Source organism: Amia ocellicauda, chromosome 6 (assembly GCF_036373705.1).
Source record: "Amia ocellicauda isolate fAmiCal2 chromosome 6, fAmiCal2.hap1, whole genome shotgun sequence".
In the NCBI taxonomy this organism is placed as follows: domain Eukaryota; kingdom Metazoa; phylum Chordata; class Actinopteri; order Amiiformes; family Amiidae; genus Amia; species Amia ocellicauda.
Window position 1 is genome coordinate 3,939,869 of NC_089855.1, and position 26,123 is coordinate 3,965,991.

General features: G+C 40.3%; 2 protein-coding genes across 2 annotated transcripts; one reads left to right on the plus strand and one right to left on the minus strand.

The window, feature by feature from the left end:
- Positions 1 to 2,315: 2,315 nt before the first annotated feature.
- On the minus strand, positions 2,316 to 3,278 carry LOC136751723 (olfactory receptor 2AT4-like). The gene is made up of 2 exons (XM_066707516.1): positions 3,091 to 3,278; positions 2,316 to 2,679 (listed from the first exon to the last, which is right to left on the minus strand). Exons 1-2 carry the CDS (start codon positions 3,276 to 3,278, stop codon positions 2,316 to 2,318), a joined length of 552 nt encoding a protein of 183 aa, XP_066563613.1.
- A 17,413-nt stretch (positions 3,279 to 20,691) lies between these two features.
- LOC136751724 (olfactory receptor 2AT4-like) lies at positions 20,692 to 21,654 on the plus strand. The gene is made up of 2 exons (XM_066707517.1): positions 20,692 to 21,119; positions 21,291 to 21,654. Exons 1-2 carry the CDS (start codon positions 20,692 to 20,694, stop codon positions 21,652 to 21,654), a joined length of 792 nt encoding a protein of 263 aa, XP_066563614.1.
- The last annotated feature ends 4,469 nt before the right edge of the window (positions 21,655 to 26,123 follow it).

Sequence of the window (26,123 nt, forward strand, 5' to 3'; positions counted from 1 at the left end):
TATAGTTTGGAAAAGATCATATTATTTGCTTACATGTGCTTCACATAAAATGACCACTGGTGATTCTCAAACGCAGTATATATTTTCTTATTACAAATCGTATCATCCGGGTTTGTATATTTAGAATATATAGCGACGTAAAACAGTGAAGTGGTGCCATAAAGATTTGGGAATATCATTTAGTGAGGCACAAACTGGGGTGGCACGGTGGTTAGCGCCACTGCTTCACAGCTCCAGGGGTCCTGGGCTTGAGTCTGGGCTCAGGGGGCCTCGAGTTTGCATGCTCTCTCCGTGTCTGCATGGGTTTCCTCCTGGTACTCCGGTTTCCTCCCACCGTCCAAACACATGCAGGTTAGGTTAATTGGCTGCTAAATTGCGACCCTTGGACTGGTGTCCTGTCCTGGGTGTATTCCTGCGTTGCGTCCTATGCCCAGCTTCCCGGCCCACATGGATAACCGGTTTCAAAAATAGATGGATGGAGGCAAATACAGGCAAAATTATAATTGTGTATTTTGAAATGTAGATTGAATTTACACAGCGAAATGTTTAAAGCAGAAACCAATACACTTTCAAAAACATTGACAAATTGAAAAGATAGATTTATCTTAAGTGCCATAGCAGGTTCATGTGGTGATGATGCTTTCAATTTGATTAATAATAATATGCACGAAACATAATAAACCTTTGTTGTTGACAATAAAATGTGGTTTTGAAATCAACAAACTTTCCTTACTAGACTTGTGCTTACAAAAACTTCATATAGCCTATTCTTTATTTTCACGTGTTTTCTCACAGAATCATTTTATATTATAATACTTTTACAATATTAATTTCAAATGTGCTGCAAACATATTGCAATTCTTCTGGCAATAGATAATCAGTTTTAACAGGACACAAAGATGACCAATAAGTTGATAATAATAAATACATACATGTATATAAGGTTTATTTATTTATTTTCATTGTATTGCATACATCAGTATAGTGTTACAATACTAACAACACTACGAATCCATTTTAAAGTCCTATGACACTTGCATTGTCTCACGCTTACAGATGTGTGGCTGCTGTCTGTGTCCAGTTAAATGAGCCAGGCCACAGTCTGACTCAGCGATGCCACCCCTTGCCACCCCTTGGATCTACCAGTGCTGATGATGTCCAGTATTTAAAAGCAGTTTCCTTTAAATATTCTAATTTTGCTTGAATCTCTTGGAAATGCAACAAACTGCATGATCTTTCTTTTCAGTGGCAGACTGGTGGACAGTCCTGCTGGCTGATAACTTGTGGATTCCCACGAAGTCTCCCACTATATTTAAAAAAAAACTGACAGTGGCATAACAACAAATAAGCCACACACACCTGAATAACTGTTTGTAGGCTCCAATTCATTTTTTAACATTTCTACAAAAGTTAGAATGTCTTCTATTCCAAAACGCCTTTTTTATGCAATCTGCCTATTTATTTTGGGTCTAAGTCTAAGTCCAAAAAAAAGTCCTAAAAGCATTTAAGACCTTTTGCGAACTTGGTCCCAGGTGTATGGGATATGGGGGGGAGATCATCAGAGTATGGGTTCACTCCAGGCCCAGTGACATCACTGACTGGAAATGTGCTTTAGTGGTGCTTTAGGTCATGGTAATTGGGTTCAGTGTTTCACAGGTCCTGCTCAGACCCACAGTGTGTCACAGTTGAGTGAATGTCAGTTATTCAAAGTGGAAGGAGAACTAGGAAATAAAATCAATAAAATACTATTATCATAATAATAATATACATGTTATCTTACTTGGGTAGAATTTTATTTTTGCAAATTATCATGGCAAAAAAGGATTATAACAGATACTGTACATTGGAAATTCATAGATATGAATCAGCTTAGAAAAACAATTAATCTCTTATACAAAGAACCATTGCTAGTCCAAAAGACTAGCTGACCTGTAGCTGCTCCCTCCTGTCTCATGGGGCTCCTCAATCTCAAGGGATCCACTCTTGTCCCTATATGTCCTATTGATACACTGCCTTGGCTGCTTATGTGGAATAAGCATGTATTTCAAAATATTGTAACAATGCATGTTTCTATTTTCTAACCAAATTGGATATTGTTTTAATATATTTTAAATAGGTTTAAGTCTGTAATCTATATTTTGATATCTTCATAATATATTGTGATGTTCTGATATGGATTTTCAATAGGGATTACACACAGGAATATATTTAAAATGTAACTCATAAATATGTCATATAAACCTGTCCCAGACCACTGGATGAGGAAAGCATCATCTTCTGTAGCATGAATCATTTCACTAAGGGGCTTAAACCTTTCACTTGCTACCTGGGAAGATACTGTTCTTGTTCAAGCTTTTCACCAAGCTGCCCCTGATCTCTTTAGTCCTCAGGCAGTAGATGATTGGATTCATGAGGGCAGGGAAGACATTATGAATCACAGACCCCATAACACGCATGTCCACTGAGGTCCCAGGAATCCTGTAGGAGATGAAGACCCCTGCAATCGTGAGATAGAACACAGAGATGACCAGCAGGTGTGAGCTGCAGGTGGACACGGCCTTGGCTCTTCCTGCTGAGCTGGAGATACTCAATACTGACAGAAGGATCTTCACATATGATAGCACAATGAAAAACAGAGGGATGAGAAGAACACTCAGTCCAACAAATAAGACAACATAGCTGATTAAGAGAACATCTCCACAGGCCAGGCGTAGTACTCCTGAATAGTCACAGAAGCATTGGAGGACTCTGTTGGGTCCACAGAACCGCTTTGTGAATGCCAAACTAAAAGGAAGGGTTGGGGTCAGCAACCCTCCCAGCCAACAAACACCTATGAGTTGCAAAGTGAACTTAACGGTCATCCTGGCTGGGTAGTGGAGTGGGTGACAGATGGCCATATACCTGTCATATGCCATGAGCAGTAAATTGTAACTTTCTGTAGATACCAGAGCCAGAAAGAAGTAGGTCTGGGTGAAGCATGCTGAGAAGGAGACACTATAAGAAGTAGACCTGAAGACAGCTAACATAGTTGGTACAGTGTTTGTACAAAAGGTGATGTTAATAATGGCCAGACTACATATTGTCAGGTACATGGGGGTGTGCAAGTGTCTGTCTGCCGCCAGTATGCAAATGAGAAGAAGGTTCCCCAGTAAAATGAGGAGGTAGACTGTCAGGAACACAGCAAACAGGATGGCCTTGACCTCTCTGTCCTGCAGTCCAGGGAAACCAACAATAATGAATTCACTGACCATTGATCCTGTGTAGTTTGTATCAGCCATGGCTGTTCAATAAATCATCAGAAATAATCCTGCAATGCAAAATAAGACATATACATGTATGTATATATATATATATATATATATATATATATATATATATATATATATATATATATATATATTATACCTCCAGCAGTGGTGACTGACCTTACCTGTGAAATGCCATCAGAGATGTAACTAGTCACCTTAGTCACTATCATTAATGTTCCACTATTGTGCACAGTTATTGGCAACCATTATTATTATCATGTTTAAATATGTATATATATATATATATATATATATATATATATATATATATATATATGTATTTTTCAGTTTTTTTTAATATATTGTTCTGCAAACAATATTCTATCACATTAAGTAACAACAAAAGCAACTTATATAAAAATATATCAGCAAACAAAACACCCCATGCAAACAAAATTAAAAACATTATATAATCATTAAATTGATCCACATGTAATCAATGGCATGATGAAGCGAAAAAACAGAGATATTGTCATTTCAACACAATTAGAAAAGTTGTGTTGCACAGTCCTGTGGGTTGTATTCTTCAGATTAAAATACTGAATTATTTCTCTTATGCTAGTATCTTCGCAAATAGTGTAATCATGCAAGACAACACTGATCCGCTCTGAAGACGAGTACAAGACACTTACCGAAAGTCCAGTTAGACTGAAGCACTAAATTGAGGACCTGAATTGAACACACACAGCTTTATACCAGGTCCCAGTCCACTGGGGCTCTACAGGCTGGGACACAAAGGCAAATAATGCAATTAGTTCTACTCATTAGGCCGTCACCAAGGACTGAAGTTTACATCTATACAACATTCAACACTAAAGAAAAACACTGACATGGTGAACAGGAGACTTATTGACCTTTTGAGCTATTTGTTTAGGACGTGTCTTGGAAAGAAAAAAGACACAAGATTAAAACGACATTGTGTGAAGGGAGCTTCTATCAGTTCTACAGGTCATTGTTTCTACTGAGGAGTGTAGAGGCCAGAGCTGTGTAGAAAAGTGCAGGGAAACACTTTGATGGGAAAACAGACAGATTTCAGAAGATAATATTGTACTGTAGCAGAAGGTAGTGTAGTGATCTTGAGCTTCGCTAAGAGGCCTGGGCCTTTTAGTGATGTGGTAAAATTGCTGCACTGTGGCCCAGGAGAACAGGGTTCAAGTCCCAGTCATGATCGCTACCCCCGCAATACTACATTGGTGTCAGCAGCAGGATGACGTTACCCATGTTGGTGCCGAGGCAGTGAGAGCCTGAGAGCCTCAACTGTGGCCCAATGATGGTGGAGCAGCACAAGGATGCACTGTGATGACAGGGAGTGCTGAGAAGCCCCTGTGTGTGTTGGTGATGGCAGAGCGTGAGGTCGCACCCTAATGACAGAAGGCAGTAGTGTAGTGATCTTGAGTCTCGCTAAGGGGCCTGCGCCTTTTACTGATGCGGTAAGATCGGTGCACTGTGCTGTGGTGCAGGAGAACAGGATTCCAGTCCCCGTCATGGCCGCTACTCCCAAAATACTACAGAACAATTTAAAAGATACCATTAACCCTTTGTTGTATATTTTATCATAAGGGTAACATCCAGTTCTTGCTATATATTACACACAAAAAGTCTTCAGTTGCAGGCAACTCCAGGGTAACAGTCTAATAAACCAACGGTAGGTTGCCACTTGGACAGAAGCTTTTGTTTCTCATTGTAGGATGGCACTGAAAACCCTGAGACACAATGCAAAGAATGAATGCTGTTTTATCTGTGACATAATGTTTTATTTGTGCAATATACACTCACCTAAAGGATTATTAGGAACACCTGTTCAATTTCTCATTAATGCAATTATCTAACCAACCAATCACATGGCAGTTGCTTCAATGCATTTAGGGGTGTGGTCCTGGTCAAGACAATCTCCTGAACTCCAAACTGAATGTCTGAATGGGAAAGAAAGGTGATGTAAGCAATTTTGAGCGTGGCATGGTTGTTGGTGCCAGACGGGCCGGTCTGAGTATTTCACAATCTGCTCAGTTACTGGGATTTTCACACACAACCATTTCTAGGGTTTACAAAGAATGGTGTGAAAAGGGAAAAACATCCAGTATGTGGCAGTCCTGTGGGCGAAAATGCCTTGTTGATGCTAGAGGTCAGAGGAGAATGGGCTGACTGATTCAAGCTGATAGAAGAGCAACTTTGACTGAAATAAGCACTCGTTACAACCGAGGTATGCAGCAAAGCATTTGTGAAGCCACAACACGTACAACCTTGAGGCGGATGGACTACAACAGCAGAAGACCCCACCGGGTACCACTCATCTCCACTACAAATAGGAAAAAGAGGCTACAATTTGCACAAGCTCACCAAAATTGGACAGTTGAAGACTGGAAAAATGTTGCCTGGTCTGATGAGTCTCGATTTCTGTTGAGACATTCAGATGGTAGAGTCAGAATTTGGCGTAAACAGAATGAGAACATGGATCCATCATGCCTTGTTACCACTGTGCAGGCTGGTGGTGGTGGTGTAATGGTGTGGGGGATGTTTTCTTGGCACACTTTAGGCCCCTTAGTGCCAATTGGGCATCGTTTAAATGCCACAGCCTACCTGAGCATTGTTTCTGACCATGTCCATCCCTTTATGACCACCATGTACCCATCCTCTGATGGCTACTTCCAGCAGGATAATGCACCATGTCACAAAGGTCGAATCATTTCAAATTGGTTTCTTGAACATGACAATGAGTTCACTGTACTAAACTGGCCCCCACAGTCACCAGATCTCAACCCAATAGAGCATCTTTGGGATGTGGTGGAACGGGAGCTTCGTGCCCTGGATGTGCATCCCACAAATCTCCATCAACTGCAAGATGCTATCCTATCAATATGGGCCAACATTTCTAAAGAATGCTTTCAGCACCTTGTTGAATCAATGCCACGTAGAATTAAGGCAGTTCTGAAGGCGAAAGGGGGTCAAACACAGTATTAGTATGGTGTTCCTAATAATCCTTTAGGTGAGTGTAGACTCCAAAGGGGACATTGCATGTCACCATGGGGCAGAGACCGTCCCTCTGTCTGCTTTAACTAGTACAGCTGTACTACATAATGCAGGTAGAGGGAGGGTTTGCCTGAGAGACAGGTCACAGATCATTTTAAGTTTGATTCAAGCCTCCTTTCTTTTTTAAGGAATGTAGAATTTTCTGTTTTCTGTTTTTTTTTATTTTGCCACATAAATTTCATTATGAATCTATCTAACATTTTAAAAGTAGTAGTTGGAACTGGAATAGGCAGAGATTGGAATACAAATAAAAGTCTAGGCAGTATGTTCATTCTTACAGTTTCTATTCTACCAAATATAGACAAATGTAAAAGACCCCACCGGACCATGTCTGCTTGTATGTGATTAATACGTTTCAGGTAGTTTTTCTGATAAAGTTCTGAAGTAGAAGGGGTAATGGTAATACCTAGATATCTAAAACCTTTTTTAGATCAATTAAAAGTAAAATCCTTATTTAATTCAGAGGGCCTGTGACCCAACATCATCATCGCTTCTGACTTTGTTACATTAACTTTATAGCCTTATATTTCCCCAAAGTCTTTTAAACACTACATGATTACTGGGACACTGGCTGAATGATCAATAACATATAGCATTATATCATCTGAATACAGAGAAATCTTGTGTACTTCCCCCCTCACCGTCCGTTATTCCCTTAATGTACCAATTCTGTCTAATAAGTTTTGCAAGTGGTTCAATACAATGGCAAATAATAATGGTGAAGGGGGACAGACTTGTCTAGTGCCCCTTTTTAAGTTGAAAATCCCGACACTCAGCCATTTGCCCTTACCCTAGACCAGGGGTGGCTAACCCTGGTCCTGGAGAGCCGCAGGGTCTACAGGCTTTTGTTCTATCCAGATCATTAACTGCTTAATTGAACTAATTGTTGGTCTTAATTAGGCAAAATGTCCCTGTGTTCAGAGTATTCATTAATTGGTAATTAAGAGAGACCTGGAAATCCTGCAGGATTGCGGCTCTCCAGGACCAGGGTTAGCCATCCCTGCCCTAGTCCTTGGATTCAAGTATAATACTTTGACAAAGTTAATACATTCTAGATGAAACCCCATTTTTTTAATACGAGTTCAAGAATTGACCAATTAACCGTGTCATATGCCTTCACTGCATCTAGGCTAAGTAGCATTGTGGTTTGTTTATTTTCCCCGGCCACCTCCTAATATTATTTGTTCTCGGTATTCCACTATTAAATCCTGTTTGGTCTGGATGAATCAGTTTTGTAAAAAAAAAAATCGGTTTGCCATTAATTTATATAAGTTCTTCAGATCTGTATTCAGAAGGGAAATCGTATGGCAAGCCAAATTGTCATTTAGAGATATCTTAAATTGAATTGCAGATATCTCAAACTAAATCCCACCTCTCCCCCCAGGAAGACATATCTTAAATGGACTCGGGCTTGATCTTTTGATTGGATGAATGGCCATAACATTCTACATCATTTTCTTATAAAGCTTCACTCATGTTTGTAAAAACTAAATTCTCACTGAAGGAATTCCCTGACCTGGTGCTTCCAAGCTAGCTTGTTAATAAAGTTTCTATTTGCTTTATCTCAACAACTATTCCAATTATTTTCAAAAATTTTCCTCTTAAAAGTGCCTTTGCTCCCTCCCACAGATTTGTTGGTAAAATGTCATTAAATTCGAGATACTCCCCAATTTCCTTTTCATTCTTTTGTTTCAGTTCAAGTTCAACTAGCATTGAAATGTTCAGTCTCCAGTATTTTAATTGAATAGTCATAACAACTGGGGTATGATCTGAAATAGTAATAGGCTGCATGTCGCAATCTTCAACCCTGTTTAAATCCTGTGTGGATACCCCAAAAAAAAATCAATACGGGAATAACTTCCATGAACTGCGGAGTAAAAAGTTAAATCTTGAACCGGGTGTTTAGAATGAAATACTTCAGTAAGACCTAGTTCTTTCATTACATTGATAAGCATTTTAGATTTTCTAGAGGGAGGGCCGTCATCAGAAGGCAATTTGTCATTTTTTGTATTTATTACACAATTAAAGTTCCATCCCAAAATAATCATCCCCTTACCCTTACTTGACAATAACTCTGCTACAGATTTTAAGAATTTGGGGTCATCTTCGTTTGGAGCATATATTTTGAGCAATGATACTTCCACCTCTGCTATCATACCTACGACCATCACATATCTACCTTGGGTATCTTGATATTGGTCTATTTGAGTAAAATTTACAGATTTGTTAATTAATATCGCTACCCCATTTTTCCCCCCCAATTCAGAAGTCGAGAAAAAAACCTGATCTGCCCATTCCCTTCTTAACTTTCTATGTTCAACATCTGTAAGATGAGTTTCTTCTACAAAATCTATTGAGCATTGTGTGTGTTTCAACTGTGACAACAGCTTTTTCCTCTTGATAGGACTGTTTATACCATTGATATTATAAGATATCACTTTTAAAGTACCCATGTCCAGTCTACCCAACTTAACATTATTGCAAGTAGCAGAAACCCCAAAAGAAACCTGAGCACATACACAGCATGATCTGCTTTTGTTTCTGCAGTGTTTGTCTCCTTTAAAAATATCCTCAAATTCAGATTGAAGAAAAATATACATCTTTATTTATCAAAACCCCCAGTGTATATACTGTGCTCCTGTCATGCCAACATAACAATTCAAACAGTTGAACTATTAACAAAAACAGATGGACTTCCAGATGGAAATCCAACAGACAGCTTCAAAGAATAATTAGCTTTTATACTTTCATCTTCAGCGTCAATGTTTAGGATTGTAGATAAGTATATTTGGTATGATCAGCTATCTGTTCCCTATATACTGGGCAGAGAGTTATCATGGATTAACCACTCTGGGAAAAGTACCTGTAGTGTACTGAATAAAACAAGCCAGGCATTAAAAACATATTGCTGAGCTTGTCGCAGCCTATTACCAGGCGAACGTTACCACAACCTGCATCCATTGCAACCCAAGACCATTTCTTGTTTTGTCTTCCCTTATTATTATTATTATTATTATTACATTTTTTTGTTATAAATACCTTGTGTTACATGTACCTTTGTACAATCAAAAGTAGACATTAAGTTTAGTGAGACAGGGACAACAAGCTGTATTAGTATCACCCAGATGCTAAACAGCATTAAGTCCCCCACATTTTTTATTTTTATTTTTTATAAACATATAATTCCCTCCCCCACACCATCAAATGCAGCATCAACCCCAAATGATTAACAACAGTATATTAGCTAACATAAACTTAGTTATTTATTGAAACATTTATATTTATTTTTCCCTTCCCCCTTCTTTTATTTAAATTTCAATAGCCTATGACTTCCAAATTTATGTAAATGAAACTGCTCTCAGATTTTCATTTTCATAGGTATATATTTTTACCTTAACCCTAATTGTATTACAAATCCAAAATATTCCAGAATAAAAAGTTACCTCTCATCGCTTTTTAAAATTTTATTTCTGTCAACTAAACCCTTTATGTTTGAAAGCTTGAAGATCCATCTCTGACAAGCCCCTGAACCTCCTTTTTCTCCCACATTGCTTTCCCTGCTGTGTTTTTGCATCAATTCTTTCTCCACAATTTCCCTCCTGTCTACTTCCACAGTGATCCGTAGCTTTTTCAGTGTCGGGAGTGCATCCATTAATGAGGGGAAAACTCTCACCCCTGCACTTTCAGGTAATACACTTGATGCCATTTTTAGCCGTGCTGGGTATGGAGACTGTGCTTTTATGTTTTTTCTCTCTCTGTACTTCTGAGGAGTAATCTTAATCAAAGAATATTCTTTGTCCTTTGAATGAGTTCCCTCTTTGTTTCCAGGCTTGTAACAAAACTGTCTGTTTTACTTTAAAGTCAAGGAATCTGACAATGTTAAAGCACGGGGTGCCATTGTGTGCTCTTTCTAATTCCATGTTCAAATCTCCAGGCAGCTCTAACATTGTCTGGAGTAAATCTTTGCTAAACTCCAACATGTCATCCCCCTATGATTCTTCTGGAATCCCCAAAATCCTAATGTTATTTTGTCTCATTCTATGTTCTAAATCATCACGTTTTGACGCCAATACTACCTCTCCTTGTAACAGATAACCGAGAGCCCTGTCTTGCCTCATCATCCTGTCTTCCGTTTCTCCCAAACTCATTTCAACTTCTGTTATTCTTTCATCTATTTTGTCCATTCTTTGCTTTATTTCACCTATCGAGGCTCCTACCCGAGATTGTGGATTTGGTTTCTTTAAACAAGCTGATGTTTTCTTTTCTTAGTTTCCTCAATTCTTGAAGCACAACCTCCGTGTCTCCCGTTGATTAGTCGCTTAAAGATGTCGGCGATGCATCCTGGGAGCTGCGGATGCTGTCTCGTGTCGATTCTTCGCTTGGTCCCCCAGCTCTAGTCTCGCTCAGTTTGGTTTTATTTGTGGTACTCATGTTTAAAATAGCGCAGTTTCCTATACAACACACTTTTGCCAGTAATTATTTCTGTGTGTTAGATTACTTGGTCCATAGGCGCTGAGTTTTGAAATTACCGGGGGGTTGCTGAGTTACTAAGCCGTAACCCCTACGACCACTGCCAGATAAAAAAATTAGCAAAAGCGGAGGGGGGGGTTTCTCCGGTAAGAGCTGGGGGGGGGGGGTTTGTTTTATTTGGTTGTGTTTTTTATGGATGTTTGCTGCACTAAAACAAGTTCCTAACGGTTTTTATTTTTTGACAGAATGACAATACATACAGCATACATAAATACATACATAGGAAACGTAGTTAGTAGTACTTACTAGTACTTGTACTTATATAACATTGTGGCAACGTAAATTATGTTGCTACAATGTTGTGTGTTATCAGGGATCTTGTCTACAATTACTAGCTCACACATCTAGGATGTAGTATATTTTCTTATGCACTTTTTTCTTATGTAATTTTGAATTGTAAATTGTACTGTTTTGATCTGTAATTTTAGACTGTATTGCACTTTTATAATGCTCTTATGTTTTGTAAGTCACCCTGGATAAGGGCATCTGCTAAGAAATAATAATAATAATAATAATAATAATAATAATAATAATAATAATAATAATAAATTGGACAGTAATGTTGCACTGTACACCCAGCAACAGCAACCCCAACACAGGCGAAGATGCTGCAGGGTGACCGGTCTCACACAGACACAATTCGTCCCCTCTTAGCAAATGTATGACAATGCAAGGAAAATTAACTCATTGATATCCAGTTAGATTGGATCATTAATCGAATTCAGCCAAACTAAATGTAAGAAATCAAAAACAATAACTTAATAATAATAATAACCCTGCTAACACATAATGTTGCCAGCAAAGTTGTGTGTTAGCTGGGGATAATAATAGGACATCCAAATATACACTGAATTTCATAACAACGCTTAAGTAAAACAAATAAACAAACCCTTTGTGCACTGTATTTTCAAATATAAAAACAAGCATACTTATGGAAATCAAAAATGATATGGCTGTTTTGGACACACACCAGTAGTAATGTACATAATAAGATTATGTTTGAATCTGTGACAACCTCCATACATACAGACAATTATTGGTATTGGGTAATATGTATTACTATGACATGCATGATATTGTGTTAGTACTGCAATACCACGTGTATGAGCCTCATTTTTTGTCAATGGCATAGAGGTGTGCATTACTATATTACAGAGGAGGTCTGCATTTGGGATGTGTCCAGCCTTGCATGCACTGCACAGTGTGGACTGATGCCAGATGTGATTTTGAATGATATACAGCTCTAAGAGACCACTCCAAGTTTAGAAATCAATGTTAAGTGGTCTCTTAATTTTTTCCAGAGCTGAATATATATGTGTGTTTGTGCGTGTGGGTGTGTGTGTGTGTACAAAAAACACAATGTGAAACATGGCACTCGCCTCTGTCCAGCACACTGCCTTCATTCATCCACCTACAGTATCCTGTTCCTTTAATGCCATGGCTTATTAACATATAACATTAATGACTCTGTAATTGGAAACATGAGATGCAAATGTATTCCGGGCTGACATTAAACATGCGCATTGCGCAATTGAATTTTAATTAATTATACTGAATATATCAGTTTTTGCACGTTGTTTGCAAGTCTAATGTGTCGCAAGATTTTGTTTTGATGCTCTGAATGCAGTCTCAGACAGGTATTTGGGTGCAACATTTGCTCCCTTAGCAAGCCAGACGTTATCTTTTAAGTCAGAAGCACTGCCCAAGGGGTAGGGGTTTCTGCACACTTCTGTAGGAAGCGGGCCCTCCATATCAACATCCTGGAGCTACAAGCAGTGCTCCTTGGACTGTGTCATTTTCTGCCAGTCCTGTGGGACAGACATGTCCTGGTTTGGATGGACAACATAGTGGTGGTTGCCTATCTCAGTCAAGGAATTCTCCGGTTGCACAGACTATATTGTCTGGTGCACCATCTGCTTCTATCGGCGCAGAACACGGTGGCAGACCTCTCTTGGGAAGGCCCCCCGAAATGGAGCCTTCACCCGCTTGTGAAACAACAGCTGTGGAGCCGATACGGTAGAGCAGAAGTGGATCTCTTTGCCTCAGCAGAGTCCACCCACTGTCCACTATAATTCTCTGTCCGAGACCGTTCTGGAACTCTAGGGATCAACATGCTAGCTCACATGTGGCCATGCTATCTCCTGTGTTCCCTCTATGAGGTCACAGTACTTCTACCGCTAGCGGACGTTTCGCACTTGGTGCCAAAATGGAGGTCATGACCCAGTTAATTGCCCCATCGCGGTCATACTAAAATTTTTACAAGAGCTGTTGGACCAGGGGAAGTCCCCGTCCACACTCAAAGTGTATCTGGCAGCCATCTCCACGTCATGTCCGGATTGATGCCGAGCCCACTCGGTCTCATTTCCTGGCTGTGCAGTTTCTGAAGGCCTCCTCTCACTCCTTCAGTGCCCGCATGGTGCCTTGATGTAGTGCTGGATGCACTTTACCAAGGCCCATTTGAGCTACTAGAGTCAGTTGATCTGAAGCTAGTGTCACTTAAGACCGTACACCCATCATGTGTCCATTTGCGGGAGATGGCTCCAGGGTCACGCTACGGTCTAACATTGTGTTCCTCCTGAAAGTGCTGTCTCCATTTCAAGTCAACAGGCCTACTAAGTTGATGGCTTTTCATTCTTCTCCCTTCTCTTTGGAACAGAAGATTCGGCTTCACCTGCTTTGCCCCATGCGGGCCCTCAAGTGCTATTTGGAATGCACTAAGGACATTTGGCGCTCGGACTGTTTGTGTCTTATGGAGCTCGGACACAGGGCCAGGTGCTTTCAAAGCAGCGCCTGTCGCATTGGATTGTGGACACTATTACCATGGACTACTAGTCCACTGGGACCCCGATGCCTGGTCACTTGGTGGCCCACTCGACTCGAGGCGTTACCACATAGTATACCCTTATCCAGGGTGCCCCTTGGCAGACATTTGTGCAGTTTGGGCGTCACCATTTACATTTGTCCGGATCTACAGGTCGGATGTGACCGACCAGTCCCTTCCATTGGGAACCCATTGTTGGCTTCAGTCGAGCCCCAGTAGCCTGTGGGCTCTGGCTCAAATTCCCAGTCTGCCTCTGTTAGCGCATCCTGGATAGAGTTATTTTGAACTGTGTTTCCCTTCCAACTGGACTATGCCTTCCAGTGGAGCACTAACGCGAGCTGCTCCTGGACTTGCTGACTGCCCTGTCAATGTGTTCCCAGGGTCTTTCACTCTGCATTCAGGTATGTTGCCGCCCTGTATATAGTTAGTTTATTATTGCATTGTGTTGTGGTGGTGCATGCGTCTTGCCTGTACCCCGCTGTATATATACAGTGAGGGAAAAAAGTATTTGATCCCCTGCTGATTCTGTACGTTCGCCCACTGACAAAGAAATAATCAGTCTATAATTTTAATGGTAGGTGTATTTTAACAGTGAGAGACAGAATAACAACAAAAAAATCCAGAAAAACGCATTTCAAAAAAGTTATAAATTGATTTGCATGTTAATTAGGGAAATAAGTATTTGATCCCCTAGCAATCAGCAAGATTTCTGGCTCCCAGGTGTCTTTTATACAGGTAACAAGCTGAGATTAGGAGCACTCTCTTAAAGGGTGTGCTCCTAATCTCAGATCGTTACCTGTATAAAGGACACCTGTCCACAGAAGCAATCAATCAATCAGATTCCAAACTCTCCACCATGGCCAAGACCAAAGAGCTGTCCAAGGATGTCAGGGACAAGATTGTAGACCTACACAAGGCTGGAATGGGCTACAAGACCATTGCCAAGCAGCTTGGTGAGAAGGTGACAACAGTTGGTGCAATAATTCTCAAATGGAAGAAACACAAAATAACTGTCAGCCTCCCTCGGTCTGGGGCTCCATGCAAGATCTCACCTCGTGGAGTTTCAATGATCATGAGAACGGTGAGGAATCAGCCCAGAACTACACGGGAGGATCTTGTTAATGATCTCAAGGCAGCTGGGACCATAGTCACCAAGAAAACAATTGGTAACACACCGTGAAGGACTGAAATCCTGCAGCGCCCGCAAGGTCTTCCTGCTCAAGAAAGCACATGTACAGGCCCGTCTGAAGTTTGCGAATGAACATCTGAATGATTCAGAGGAGAACTGGGTGAAAGTGTTGTGGTCAGATGAGACCAAAATCGAGCTCTTTGGCTTCAACTCAACTCGCCGTGTTTGGAGGAGGAGGAATGACCCCAAGAACACCATCCCCACCGTCAAACTTGGAGGTGGAAACATTATGCTTTGGGGGTGTTTTTCTGCTAAGGGGACAGGACAACTGCACCGCATCAAAGGGACGATGGACGGGGCCATGTACCGTCAAATCTTTGGTGAGAACCTCCTTCCCTCAGCCAGGGCATTGAAAATGGATCGTGGATGGGTATTCCAGCATGACAATGACCCAAAACACACAGCCAAGGCAACAAAGGAGTGGCTCAAGAAGAAGCACATTAAGGTCCTGGAGTGGCCTAGCCAGTCTCCAGACCTTAATCCCATAGAAAATCTGTGGAGGGAGCTGAAGGTTCGAGTTGCTAAATGTCAGCCTCGAAACCTTAATGACTTGGAGAGGATCTGCAAAGAGGAGTGGGACAAAATCCCTTCTGAGATGTGTGCAAACCTGGTGGCCAACTACAAGAAACATCTTACCTCTGTGATTGCCAATAAGGGTTTTGCCACCAAGTACTAAGTCGAAGGGGTCAAATACTTATTTCCCTCATTAACATGCAAAACAATTTATAACTTTTTTGAAATGTGTTTTTCTGGATTTTTTTCTCTCACTGTTAAAATACACCTACCATTAAAATTATAGACTGATCATTTCTTTGTCAGTGGGCAAACATACAAAATCAGCAGGGGATCAAATACTTTTTTCCCTCACTGTATACTGTAGACAGCAGGACTGTGGCCTGTGCTAGTGCTGCTCGTAGACTGGAGAGCCACTGGCGCTGTTTCCAGCTGATGGCACTCAAGCTGTTCTTACTGCCTCGCTGTGTATATAGTTCTTTGGTCAGCAGGTCTATGGCCTGCTCTGGCTGTGCGTCATGGAGCAGGTGACCACTGCTGCTGTCCTCAGCGGAGGGCACTCAAGTTAGCTCTCAAGCCCCACTGTGTACATAGTTAAGTTTTTTAACACAGTACAGCTTCTGTTGCCCTGCATTAGCTATGCTAATAAGGGTAAGGTTGTCTTCTAAGGAATAAATAATAATAATAATAATCAAAACTTAAAATTACATTTTTATGCCTCAGACATAAACCATTGTTGCCATTCTCCCACACATCAATGGTACATTCTGACCCCGGTAGCACGACACATGCACAGCATGGGGAAGGCACGATTAAGCCAGCACATCTGCTGATGCTCATTTTGTAATAATAATGTGTAATAATGTCAAGTGGAGGTATAATTATGTACTGTGGCTCTCAAGAGTATTCACCCCCCTTTCATTGTGTTACAACATGGAATCAGAATGAATTTAATCAGGAGTTTTTGCCATAACGTCAAAGTGATAAATATAATCTGCAAAATGTTCTAAATGAATTACAAATACAAAACAGAACATACTTCACTTCCATCCACTGCAAACGTTAACACACACACCTCATTTAAATAGGGTGGTTCATTGCAAATGAGCTGAAGTAATGAGGCATATATTTTGTTCTACCTGGTGCAAGTTACAGCTGTGCTCTGCTGCGTTGCCTGACATAAAGACCTGGGATCTTTTAAAATTGCAAACTAAAAGCATAGCGCAAGGCGACCATTGCATTTGAATGCAAGGACGGCGAGATTGCACCCTTTTCAAAATCCAGCTGTAAGTATGAAGAAATGTGAACACAAAAGAACCGATTTCTGACAGGTATGAGCAATTGCTCAACTCTGTTTTCATTATTGTGTCTTTGGTCCACCAGATTTGTAATCTGAATCTGGGGGTAGCAGCAGACAAGCAGAGCATTCACGTAATGACTGTCAATGACTGTAATGCAACTTGATCATACAGGCGACTCAAGGCATCATCTCACAACTGGTCAAAGGCAAAGTCCACAGGCCGGGAGAATGGAGAGTCTTCCCTGGTGCGTGGAGCTCTGGAGCCCCAGCGGGGGGCATTTCTGGCCAGGCCATGCTGGATGAGTGTTTTACTACAGCCAGAGTCCAGATGGGTCTTGACTTCATGTCCTCCAATCTTTACCAGAATTGTGAAGTCCTTGACTGCCTCTACTGTAAGCCGCTTCACCAGGCTGTGTTTAGAGATCATTCTACACCCATGTGACACCGTAGCCATTTCAGGGGATTTTATTCTAACAAGAGAGAGAAAAAAGTAGGGGCCATAGCTACGTGTTTTCTATGTGGAGAGGGATTAGGAAGGGAAGGGAAAGGGGCATAGTGTGTGTGTGAGTGAGAAGCGGCAAGAGGGGGAGTCATGGTGGTTTTCATGGGAGGAGAGGGTCCACCTCATGTCCCTGACTGTCAGGGTCCTCCCGAGCAGTGAGCTAGTTCTCAGCAAGACGGGTAGGTTCCTCCAGAGACGTTAGTCGGTGCCACTGTCCATCAGCCGTGAGTCCCAATTGATCCAGTACACTCACCTTCAATGCTTCAAAGTCAAGCGCCCCATAAGGGGCCAGGCGTACAGCCCACTGCGACTTCGGCCAACTGCAACAGCGAGCAGTGCATTCAAAGATGATAATGAACGTCTCAGGGTCATCCCACAGTCCCATCTTGAGGATTTTCGAACTGGCCCAGGCTGTCTCTCTAATGAGCCCCGTTCCGTCTGCAGCTGCTCCGCTGTCAGGGAAGTAGGGGCATGTCATCTGCACAAGTGAATCCAGAGTGCATTGCTACTGAGCCTGCAACTCAACAACACTGCTCAGTAACCATGGAAGTCTTCACTTTTGCTGCTCAAGGAACCCGACTCACAGCCTTGGAGTCACCCTTCATGGTCACCAATGTAACAGAGTAGCAACGCACGGACAGTTCAGGCAATCCAAAAGGCATTTTATTCAGCACTTTCAGATTTCTCAAGATGAAAATAACAATATCCTCCTCATGGAGGAGGAGTTACCCTGGAGTAGCAGCCTGCAATTACAGAACTGAAGGCTTTTTGTGTGTATGATAAAGCAAGTAGTGGGTGTTACTCTTGTGATACAATATACAACAGAGGGTTAATGGTATATTTTAAATAGTACAATATTACCGCCTGAAATGTTTCTGTTTTCCCTTTGAAGGGTTTCCCTGCACTCCTCTACACAGCTGTGGCCTCTCCATGCTCCTCAGTGCAGAACTGACAGAAGCTCCCTTCACACAATGTTGTTTTACTCTTGTATCTTAAACATATAGGTCCCAGGGTCAAATGTCAGTGTTTTTCTTTGGAAATGTTGCATGATGTAAACTTCAGTCCTCGGTGACAGCCTAATGAGTTGAACTAATTGCTTTAATTGCCTTTGTGTACAGCCTGTAGATCCCCAGTGGACTGGGACCTGGTATAAAGCTGTGGGTATTCGATTCAGGTGCTCAATCCATCGCTTCAGTCTAACTGGACTGCCAGCATCGGTAAGTGTCCTGAACTTCAGAGCGGATCAATGTTGTCTTTCATTATTACACTATTTGTGAGGTTGCTAGCGTGTTCCACTTGAGAGATAGAATTAAGTATGTTAATATGCAAAAGTAAACACCCCACAGGACTGTGCAACACCACGTTGTAAATTGTGCAGAATTGATAACATGTCTTTTTTTCCTTGTCATGATACTGATTATGTGTGGATCAATTTAAGTTTTTAATGTAGTTTGCAGGGGGTGTGCAACCTCTGCTGTTGCTGAATGAAGTTAAATTTTCAAATTCTCCAGTAAATAGTTTTCTTCCTTATCTTGCTTTTGTTGTTACTTAATATGCCAATATTATTTGAAGAATAATATGTAACCCCACGTTGGTCACTCTGCATACAGAGTGTTAACAAGGCAATTATATACCTGAACTAGGACCTGACATGAATGTGGGAGTTAACATTTAAAAATATCAAATCAAATTCCAGGTTCCCAGCATAAAAGTTTTATTGATCCTTCTCCTGGTGATAAATAAAAACTGATTTCATCATTCAGCATTGACAAACAGAAGAGCACATAATATTTAAATTCTTTACCTTGTCTCTTCTATTACAAATTGTGTATTTTACTAGCCAAGATAAAAAAAAAAAAAAATAACAGTAACAGTAATAATAACCAATTAATATGCTTAAGTTTAAAGTCTGTGCTCAGTCCCAATGTACATTTATCAATAGTTACACATAAGGGCCCGTAGATGTCGGTGGTGCACTTTTTTTACCAAATCCGCAAATGTGACTCATGAAGACAGAAACAGGTACACCTACCTCACCGGTTACGTTTTTGTTCAGAGGGTGACCAGGGGTGTGGGGTGAATAACTATTTGTGCAAGAATAATTGTTTTTAAGGAGTACGTTTTTCCTTTCTTTAGATTTCTGTTTACTCATGATTTTTCTTCACACGAATGTAGTTGAGCCTGTGGAAAACACAGCAATACTGGCATCCACCATCCTTCTGGAAATTCTGGCTTCTAAAAGTGTTCACACCGCTGTTGTTTTTTAAAAAAATATATATTTTTGGTGCAATGATGCACTGCAATAAATACCTAAAGAGATGAAAGGAAAAACAACATCCTACATAAAGATCAGGCGCACAGTGTTTCATCCTCAACTCCCCTTTCAGGTGAAGAGTTCAAGTACAAGGAAATGCAGGTGGGCTAAACGGCGAAAGTCCAGTTACCCATTAGGCTAACAGATTGGTCCGTACAAGATGAGATGATTAATTGTTCCTGGCGCGAAACCACAGAGCACCATGGGAAACAAAGTTTTTCCTCTCATTTAAAGGTAGGGTGTGCAATCTTTTCCAGAAAAAAAATGTGTTATACTGGTTGAAAGTCTCTTCACATCCTAATAGCAATCAATAATTTAAGTGATCTAAATGTAAAAAAAAAATATATATATATATATATATATATATATATATATATATATTCTGTGGAAGGGACAGGACTAAAAAAGGTTCGACCAATTATTGCATTCAGTGCGAATGTAATGATAGGTTGTCCTTCCTGTCTATCAATCTATATTTGCGTACCACCGCGCAACTTGTTTGCGCAGACAATTACACGTCATTAGCGCGGGTTCCTTGACACTGTGCAGAGTGAGTGCGAGAATGGAAGGCTAACCGCAGCTACTATTTTTAAAAACAAAATAACCGTAAATAAGTTGTTTACGTTCATAATTATTGTAATGTCTAGAGGGGGCTTGGCTGTGGAGATGTCTCTGATGCGAGGGCGGGCTCTATGCTTTCAAAACAAGCTGCTAACTGCTGGCTTCTCAGGGTTGCATACCCTAGCTTTAAGTAAAACCACCAATCACATACATTTGTGCATTTGTTTGTGCCTTAGAAATGTATTTTAAAAAGTAAAAAAAAAAAAAAAAAATTGAAGAGCTATCAAAAAGTAAGAAATATGATTAAAAAACACAATGTTCCATCTCTGCTGGCTTTTCACAGGTAAGATCAGCAGCCACTGCTGGAGGAAAGACACATTACTAAGACATTGTTACCATTGTTATCATATTGACTGCTCAACAACAGGGTAGGTTTATGCAATTTTAAATACTCTAGAGGTAAAAAATATACACATTATATATTTTCTCAGTATCTGCATCATTTATGGGTTATATTTCCTACCACAATACATTGTCTCATCACATCTTAGTTAAAACGAACTTAGTAAACTTAGTATTTTGCTGTGCAGGATTATTTCTCATTTCTGATGTTTTTCAGAACAGCCATGGCTGATGCAAACTACACGGGATCAATGGTCAGTGAATTCATTATTGTTGGTTTCCCTGGACTGCAGGATAAAGAGAGCAAGGCCATCCTGTTTGCTGTGTTCCTGACAGTCTACCTCCTCATTTTAATGGGGAATTTTCTCCTTATTTGCATACTGGCTGCAGACAGACACTTGCACACCCCCATGTACCTGACAATATGTAGTCTGGCCATTATTGACATCGCCTTTTCTACAAACACTGTACCCACTATGCTAGCTGTCTTCGGTTCTACTACTCATACTGTCTCCTTCTCAGCATGCTTCACCCAGACCTATTTCTTTCAAGCTCTGGTATCTACAGAAAGTTTTAACTTACTGCTCATGGCTTATGACAGGTATGTGGCCATCTGTCACCCACTCCATTACCCAGCCAGGATAACCGTTAGGTTCACTTTTCAACTCATAGTTGTTTGTTGGCTGGGAGGGATCCTGATCCCAATCATTACTTTTAGTCTGGCATTCACAAAGCGGTTCTGTGGACCCAATAGAGTTCTGCAATGCTTCTGTGACTATTCAGGAGTGCTACGCCTGGCCTGTGGAGATGTTCTCTCAATCAGCTATGTTGTCTTATTTGTTGGACTGAGTATTCTTCTCATCCCTCTGTTTTTCATTGTGTTGTCCTATGTGAAGATCCTTCTGTCAGTATTGCGTATCTCCAGCTCAGGGGGAAGAGCCAAGGCCGTGTCCACCTGCAGCTCACACCTGCTGGTCCTCTCTGTGTTCTTCCTCACGACAGCAGGGGTCTTCATCTCCTACAGGATTCCTGGGACCTCCGTGGACATGCGTATCATGGGGTCTGTGATTCATAATGTCTTCCCTGCCCTCATGAATCCGATTATCTACTGCCTGAGGACTAAAGAGATCAGGGACAGCTTGGTGAACACCCTGAAAAAGAGCAAAATTTTTCCAGGTCGCAAGTGACAAATTTCAGACCTTGAAATTGTGTATGCTACAGAAGATTATGTTTTCCTCATCCAGTGGACTGGAATGGGTTTATAAGATATTTATGGGTTATATTTTAAATATATTGTTGTGTGTAATCCCTATTGAAAATGCATATCAGAACCTCACAAAAACATTTTGAATATATAAATAAATATATAGATTTCAGACTTAAACCTATATTAAATATATCACAGAAAGATCCAATTTGGTAAGCAAATACAATGATCTATTTAATATATTAAAATATATGTTTATTCCACATGAGCAGCCAAGGCAGCGTATCAATAGGACACATAGGGACACACAGTGGATCACTTGAGACTGAGGAGTCCAATGAGATAGGTGGGAGCAGCTACAGGCCAGCAATCTGTTTGAAAGATGTAATTTAAATGTGTTTTGAAGCAGCATTGGTTCTTTGTATTAGATATGATTAATTCCTATGAATTCCCAGTGTATCTGTTCTTTGCCATGATCATTTGCAAAAAATAAATTCTACCAAAGTTAGCTGGCGTGTACATTATGATTATGATGTATTTATTTATTTCATTGCCCAGATCTCTTTCCACTTCAAATAATTGATATTCACTCGACTGTGGCACACTGCAGGTCTGAGTTGGACCTGTGAAGCACCCACCATGACCTAAAGCAACTCTAAAGCACATTTCCTAAACTTCTTCCCCACCCCCCCAGAAGCTCAGTCCTGTGTTCCCTGAGTAGCGGCTGATGTCGCTGGGCCTGGACTAAACCCCCCACTGATAATCTCTGAGTCAGGCTGTGGCCTGGCCTCTTTAAATGAACACACACACCCTCAACAGCCTCAGTTTGAACCTTTCACCACCCCACACCCCTGGTCATTTACTGCACAGTCTCTGTTACCCATGGCAATACAAACACAGACACTGGATGGCTTCCTGGGTATGTTTATCTGTTATTTCAACAGTCAAATATACACAGCAGGCACTGTATTGGAATATTATATTGGTCAAATAAACCATTAAAACAATAGCATGTGAATGCATTCATTTGTGTTTTTTTTGTTTTTTTTTAAACAATGTAGAAAATATAATATTGTAGTCAGAAATTCTACCTAAAGGGGGATGGGACATCACTCGTTACCATGGGGAACACATGAACAACTTTTCTAACTGAGCAGCCTGTAAACCACTGTGAACTGTCACTCAGACAGACTCTCCCTCTGCCTGCATTATGTAGTACAGCTGAACTAGTTAAAGCAGGGAGATAACCTTCAATGTCTCATCCCCCTTTTGGGTAGTATTTTCAACATGAAAAATAAAAGCCCATACAAAATATATTACAAATAAATATGTAATAAATCATAATTAATTTTAAATATAATTGTAAAAGCTGGACACAAACGATGGGAGAGAGAGAGAGTCATGGGTTCCGGCGGTGTCCGGCAGGTGTCCGGCAGTGTTCTCACTGGTTCAAACAAACAAAACAAAAACAAAAAAAGGGGAAACAAGGCAAAACCAGTACACACGAATGTCCACAAAACTGGTTGCTCCGGGCAGTCCAACGTGAGGTTGTCACTTCTCTCTGTGGACAGCTGTACTAGTAACAGCTCACAGCGGCCTACAGGCTGCTCAGTTAAAACATGTGTTCATGAGTTCCCCATGGTAACGAGTTCTGTCCCATCCCCTTTTGGGTAGTATTCTCTTTCAGATAACCAGGGCTGCATTTGCAAACTGTCGCTTTAATGGTTTATTTGACCAATATAATATTCCAATACAGTGCATGCTGTGTATATTTGACTGTTGAAATAACAGATAAACTTACCCACGAAGCTATCCTGTATCTGTGTTTGTATTGTCATGGGTAACAGAGATCGTGGCCAGGGGTGTGTGGTGGTGAAAGGTTCAAACTGAGGCTGATGAGGGTGTGTGTGTCCATTTAAAGGGGCCAGGCCACAGCCTGACTCAGAGATTATCAGTGGGGGGTTCAGTCTGTAATTATCACTTATCAATTAATAACTAGGAGAACAAACTTATGTGAATTGCTAGCCTGTGCTAGTATTTATTAACATGCTTCCCAAAACTGTTGCTGCCAATACCTCACTTCCTGTGTTCCCTTTATAATATATCATATGATTGTAATACTGACTCCTTGTGATTATAAAGTGTAACTGCAGATCACCACACAGTCCAGGCCCAGTGACATCAGAGACATCACTTACTCCCATCTGCCTGAGCGCCCTGGACTCCAGGTGTCTTACAAATGACATCAAGCAGCCGCTACTGAGGGGAACACAGGGTGGAGTTTCTGGGGCGGGGGCGGGGAAGAGGTTTAGGAAATGTGCTTTAGAGTTTCTTCAGGTCATGGTGGGTAATTGGGCGCAGTGCTTCAGCTCAGACCCACAGTGTGTCGAGTGAATATCAGTTATTCGAAGTGGAAAGAGAACTGGGCAATAAAATAAAATAAATATTATTATCATAATTATAATGTACACACCAGCTAACTTTGGTAGATTTTTTTTTTTTTTTGCAAATGTTCATGGCAAATAACAGATACATTGGGAATTCATAGGAATGAATCAGCTTAAAACCAAAAATCATCTCAAATAACCAATGCTTCCCCCAAAAAAGATTAAATGGCCTTTTACAAAGAGATGGCTGACCTGTAGCTGATCCCTCCTGTCTCATGGGGCTCCTCAGTCTCAAATTATGATCTCTTGTCCCTATGTCAGTGATTCCCAACCACTAGTGGGCCGTAGAGTTACTGCAGATGGGCTGCAAAAATATATACTTTTATGCTTTTAAAATAAGAACACATTTTGCTATTTTTTTATATAATTAGGGCTGTCTTCGAATGTTCCAAGGTTCGTTCAGTCTCCAGACCTTCAGAGGTTTTTACATCTTGTTAATAGAAATTGGCTGTATTCGAAACTGCATACTACCCATACTACACATAGTACATACCAACATTTCAGCATGACTTGTTGTGGGATATAACAAAGTTCAAAACTGTCGTGTCAGTAAGTATTGGACTAGATAAAATGTAAACAATGTATTTTGAAAATGTATGATTACACTAATCATTTAAAGTTTTTTCTTCTTAAACAGCACTATCCTACCAGCATGCATGTGGAACAGTGTGTTATTCTGCATTATTTGCTTCTTCATCCACCATTATGCAAAGTGTTCAGCAATACAGTATAATGCAACTGAAGAAAAAAAAAAATGTCTTGACATTTAAATGCAAGGAAGTTGAATGTAAGCTGTGCAACTGAAAAGTGGTATATCAGGCAACCTCCTGGATCATTTAATCAATGTAGGTTTAAATTGGTATGCATTATTTATTAGGCTTAATAGATCAATTGCAATGAACTGAAAGCAGCGCACTAACTGGAGATGAGCCCTGTGGAATTAAAGTTAGAAATTCCCCTCACAAATGGTTTACTTCAACAGCCAGGCCAGAAGGTAGTTTGACTCCTGTTTGTTATTTTCAATGAGCATCTTGGAGAAGATGCCAAGGAGTATGATTTGAGTGTCTGCTCCTTAATCCTTGTATTGACCCATGGACTTTGTCCTCTAATAATATATTCTACTTAGCAAGCTTTTGGATAACACAGTAATGACTTATTAATTGTAACCAGATCTTTGTTTTCTGTCTATAAAAAGCTCTGACTTATAACATGGAAGCAGAGCAGCTTTGGGATCTTCTTGATTCACTGCTGTTCTCCACGTCACGTGTAATAAAGGCATTGCAACAAATGTTCCAACCTGATTGAAGACTGATTGTTCATCCACAGCCCGTATTTAGTACGTAGCTGCATACTAACTAAGATCACTCCAATTTACTCATTATTATTATTATTGCTATTAATATTATTATATACCAAAAAATATGTAATGTTGACTATACTGTAGAAGGGAGTCTTTTTCTTGTAGTTAACTCAACTATTAAGGTTACTATGTTCCGGTGTCTTTAGTATTTACTACATTCAGTATAGTTTATTCATCAAGGGTTTTACACCGATTCCCTATTTCCGACACTATTTTCTATATTTAATAAAATACAAGTTAAAGTTAGGAAAATAGGACATATATATAAGACATAAAACAATGTATTCTGCAAGGAATAAAACTCCAGCAGGTATATCTTATTTTGGTAACAGTTTATTTTAAGTGTCCATTATAAACAATCTATTAACACGTTATTAATTATGATATTATTTGTTATATGATTATTACTACAAATTAGAAATATATTATTAGACATTTTTATTTATTTTATTTTGCTATAACACGTTATATTTAATAACATACTTATTATGTATGTATTATACATATTATAACATGACATTTTCATGCCGACATCAATCTATTATCATAATAGATAGAATAATAGATAGAATAGAGCGGAAGCCAGACCTGAGCAATCAAGTGAGACAGCAGACGTGCGGACATGACCGGAAGGACTGCGCC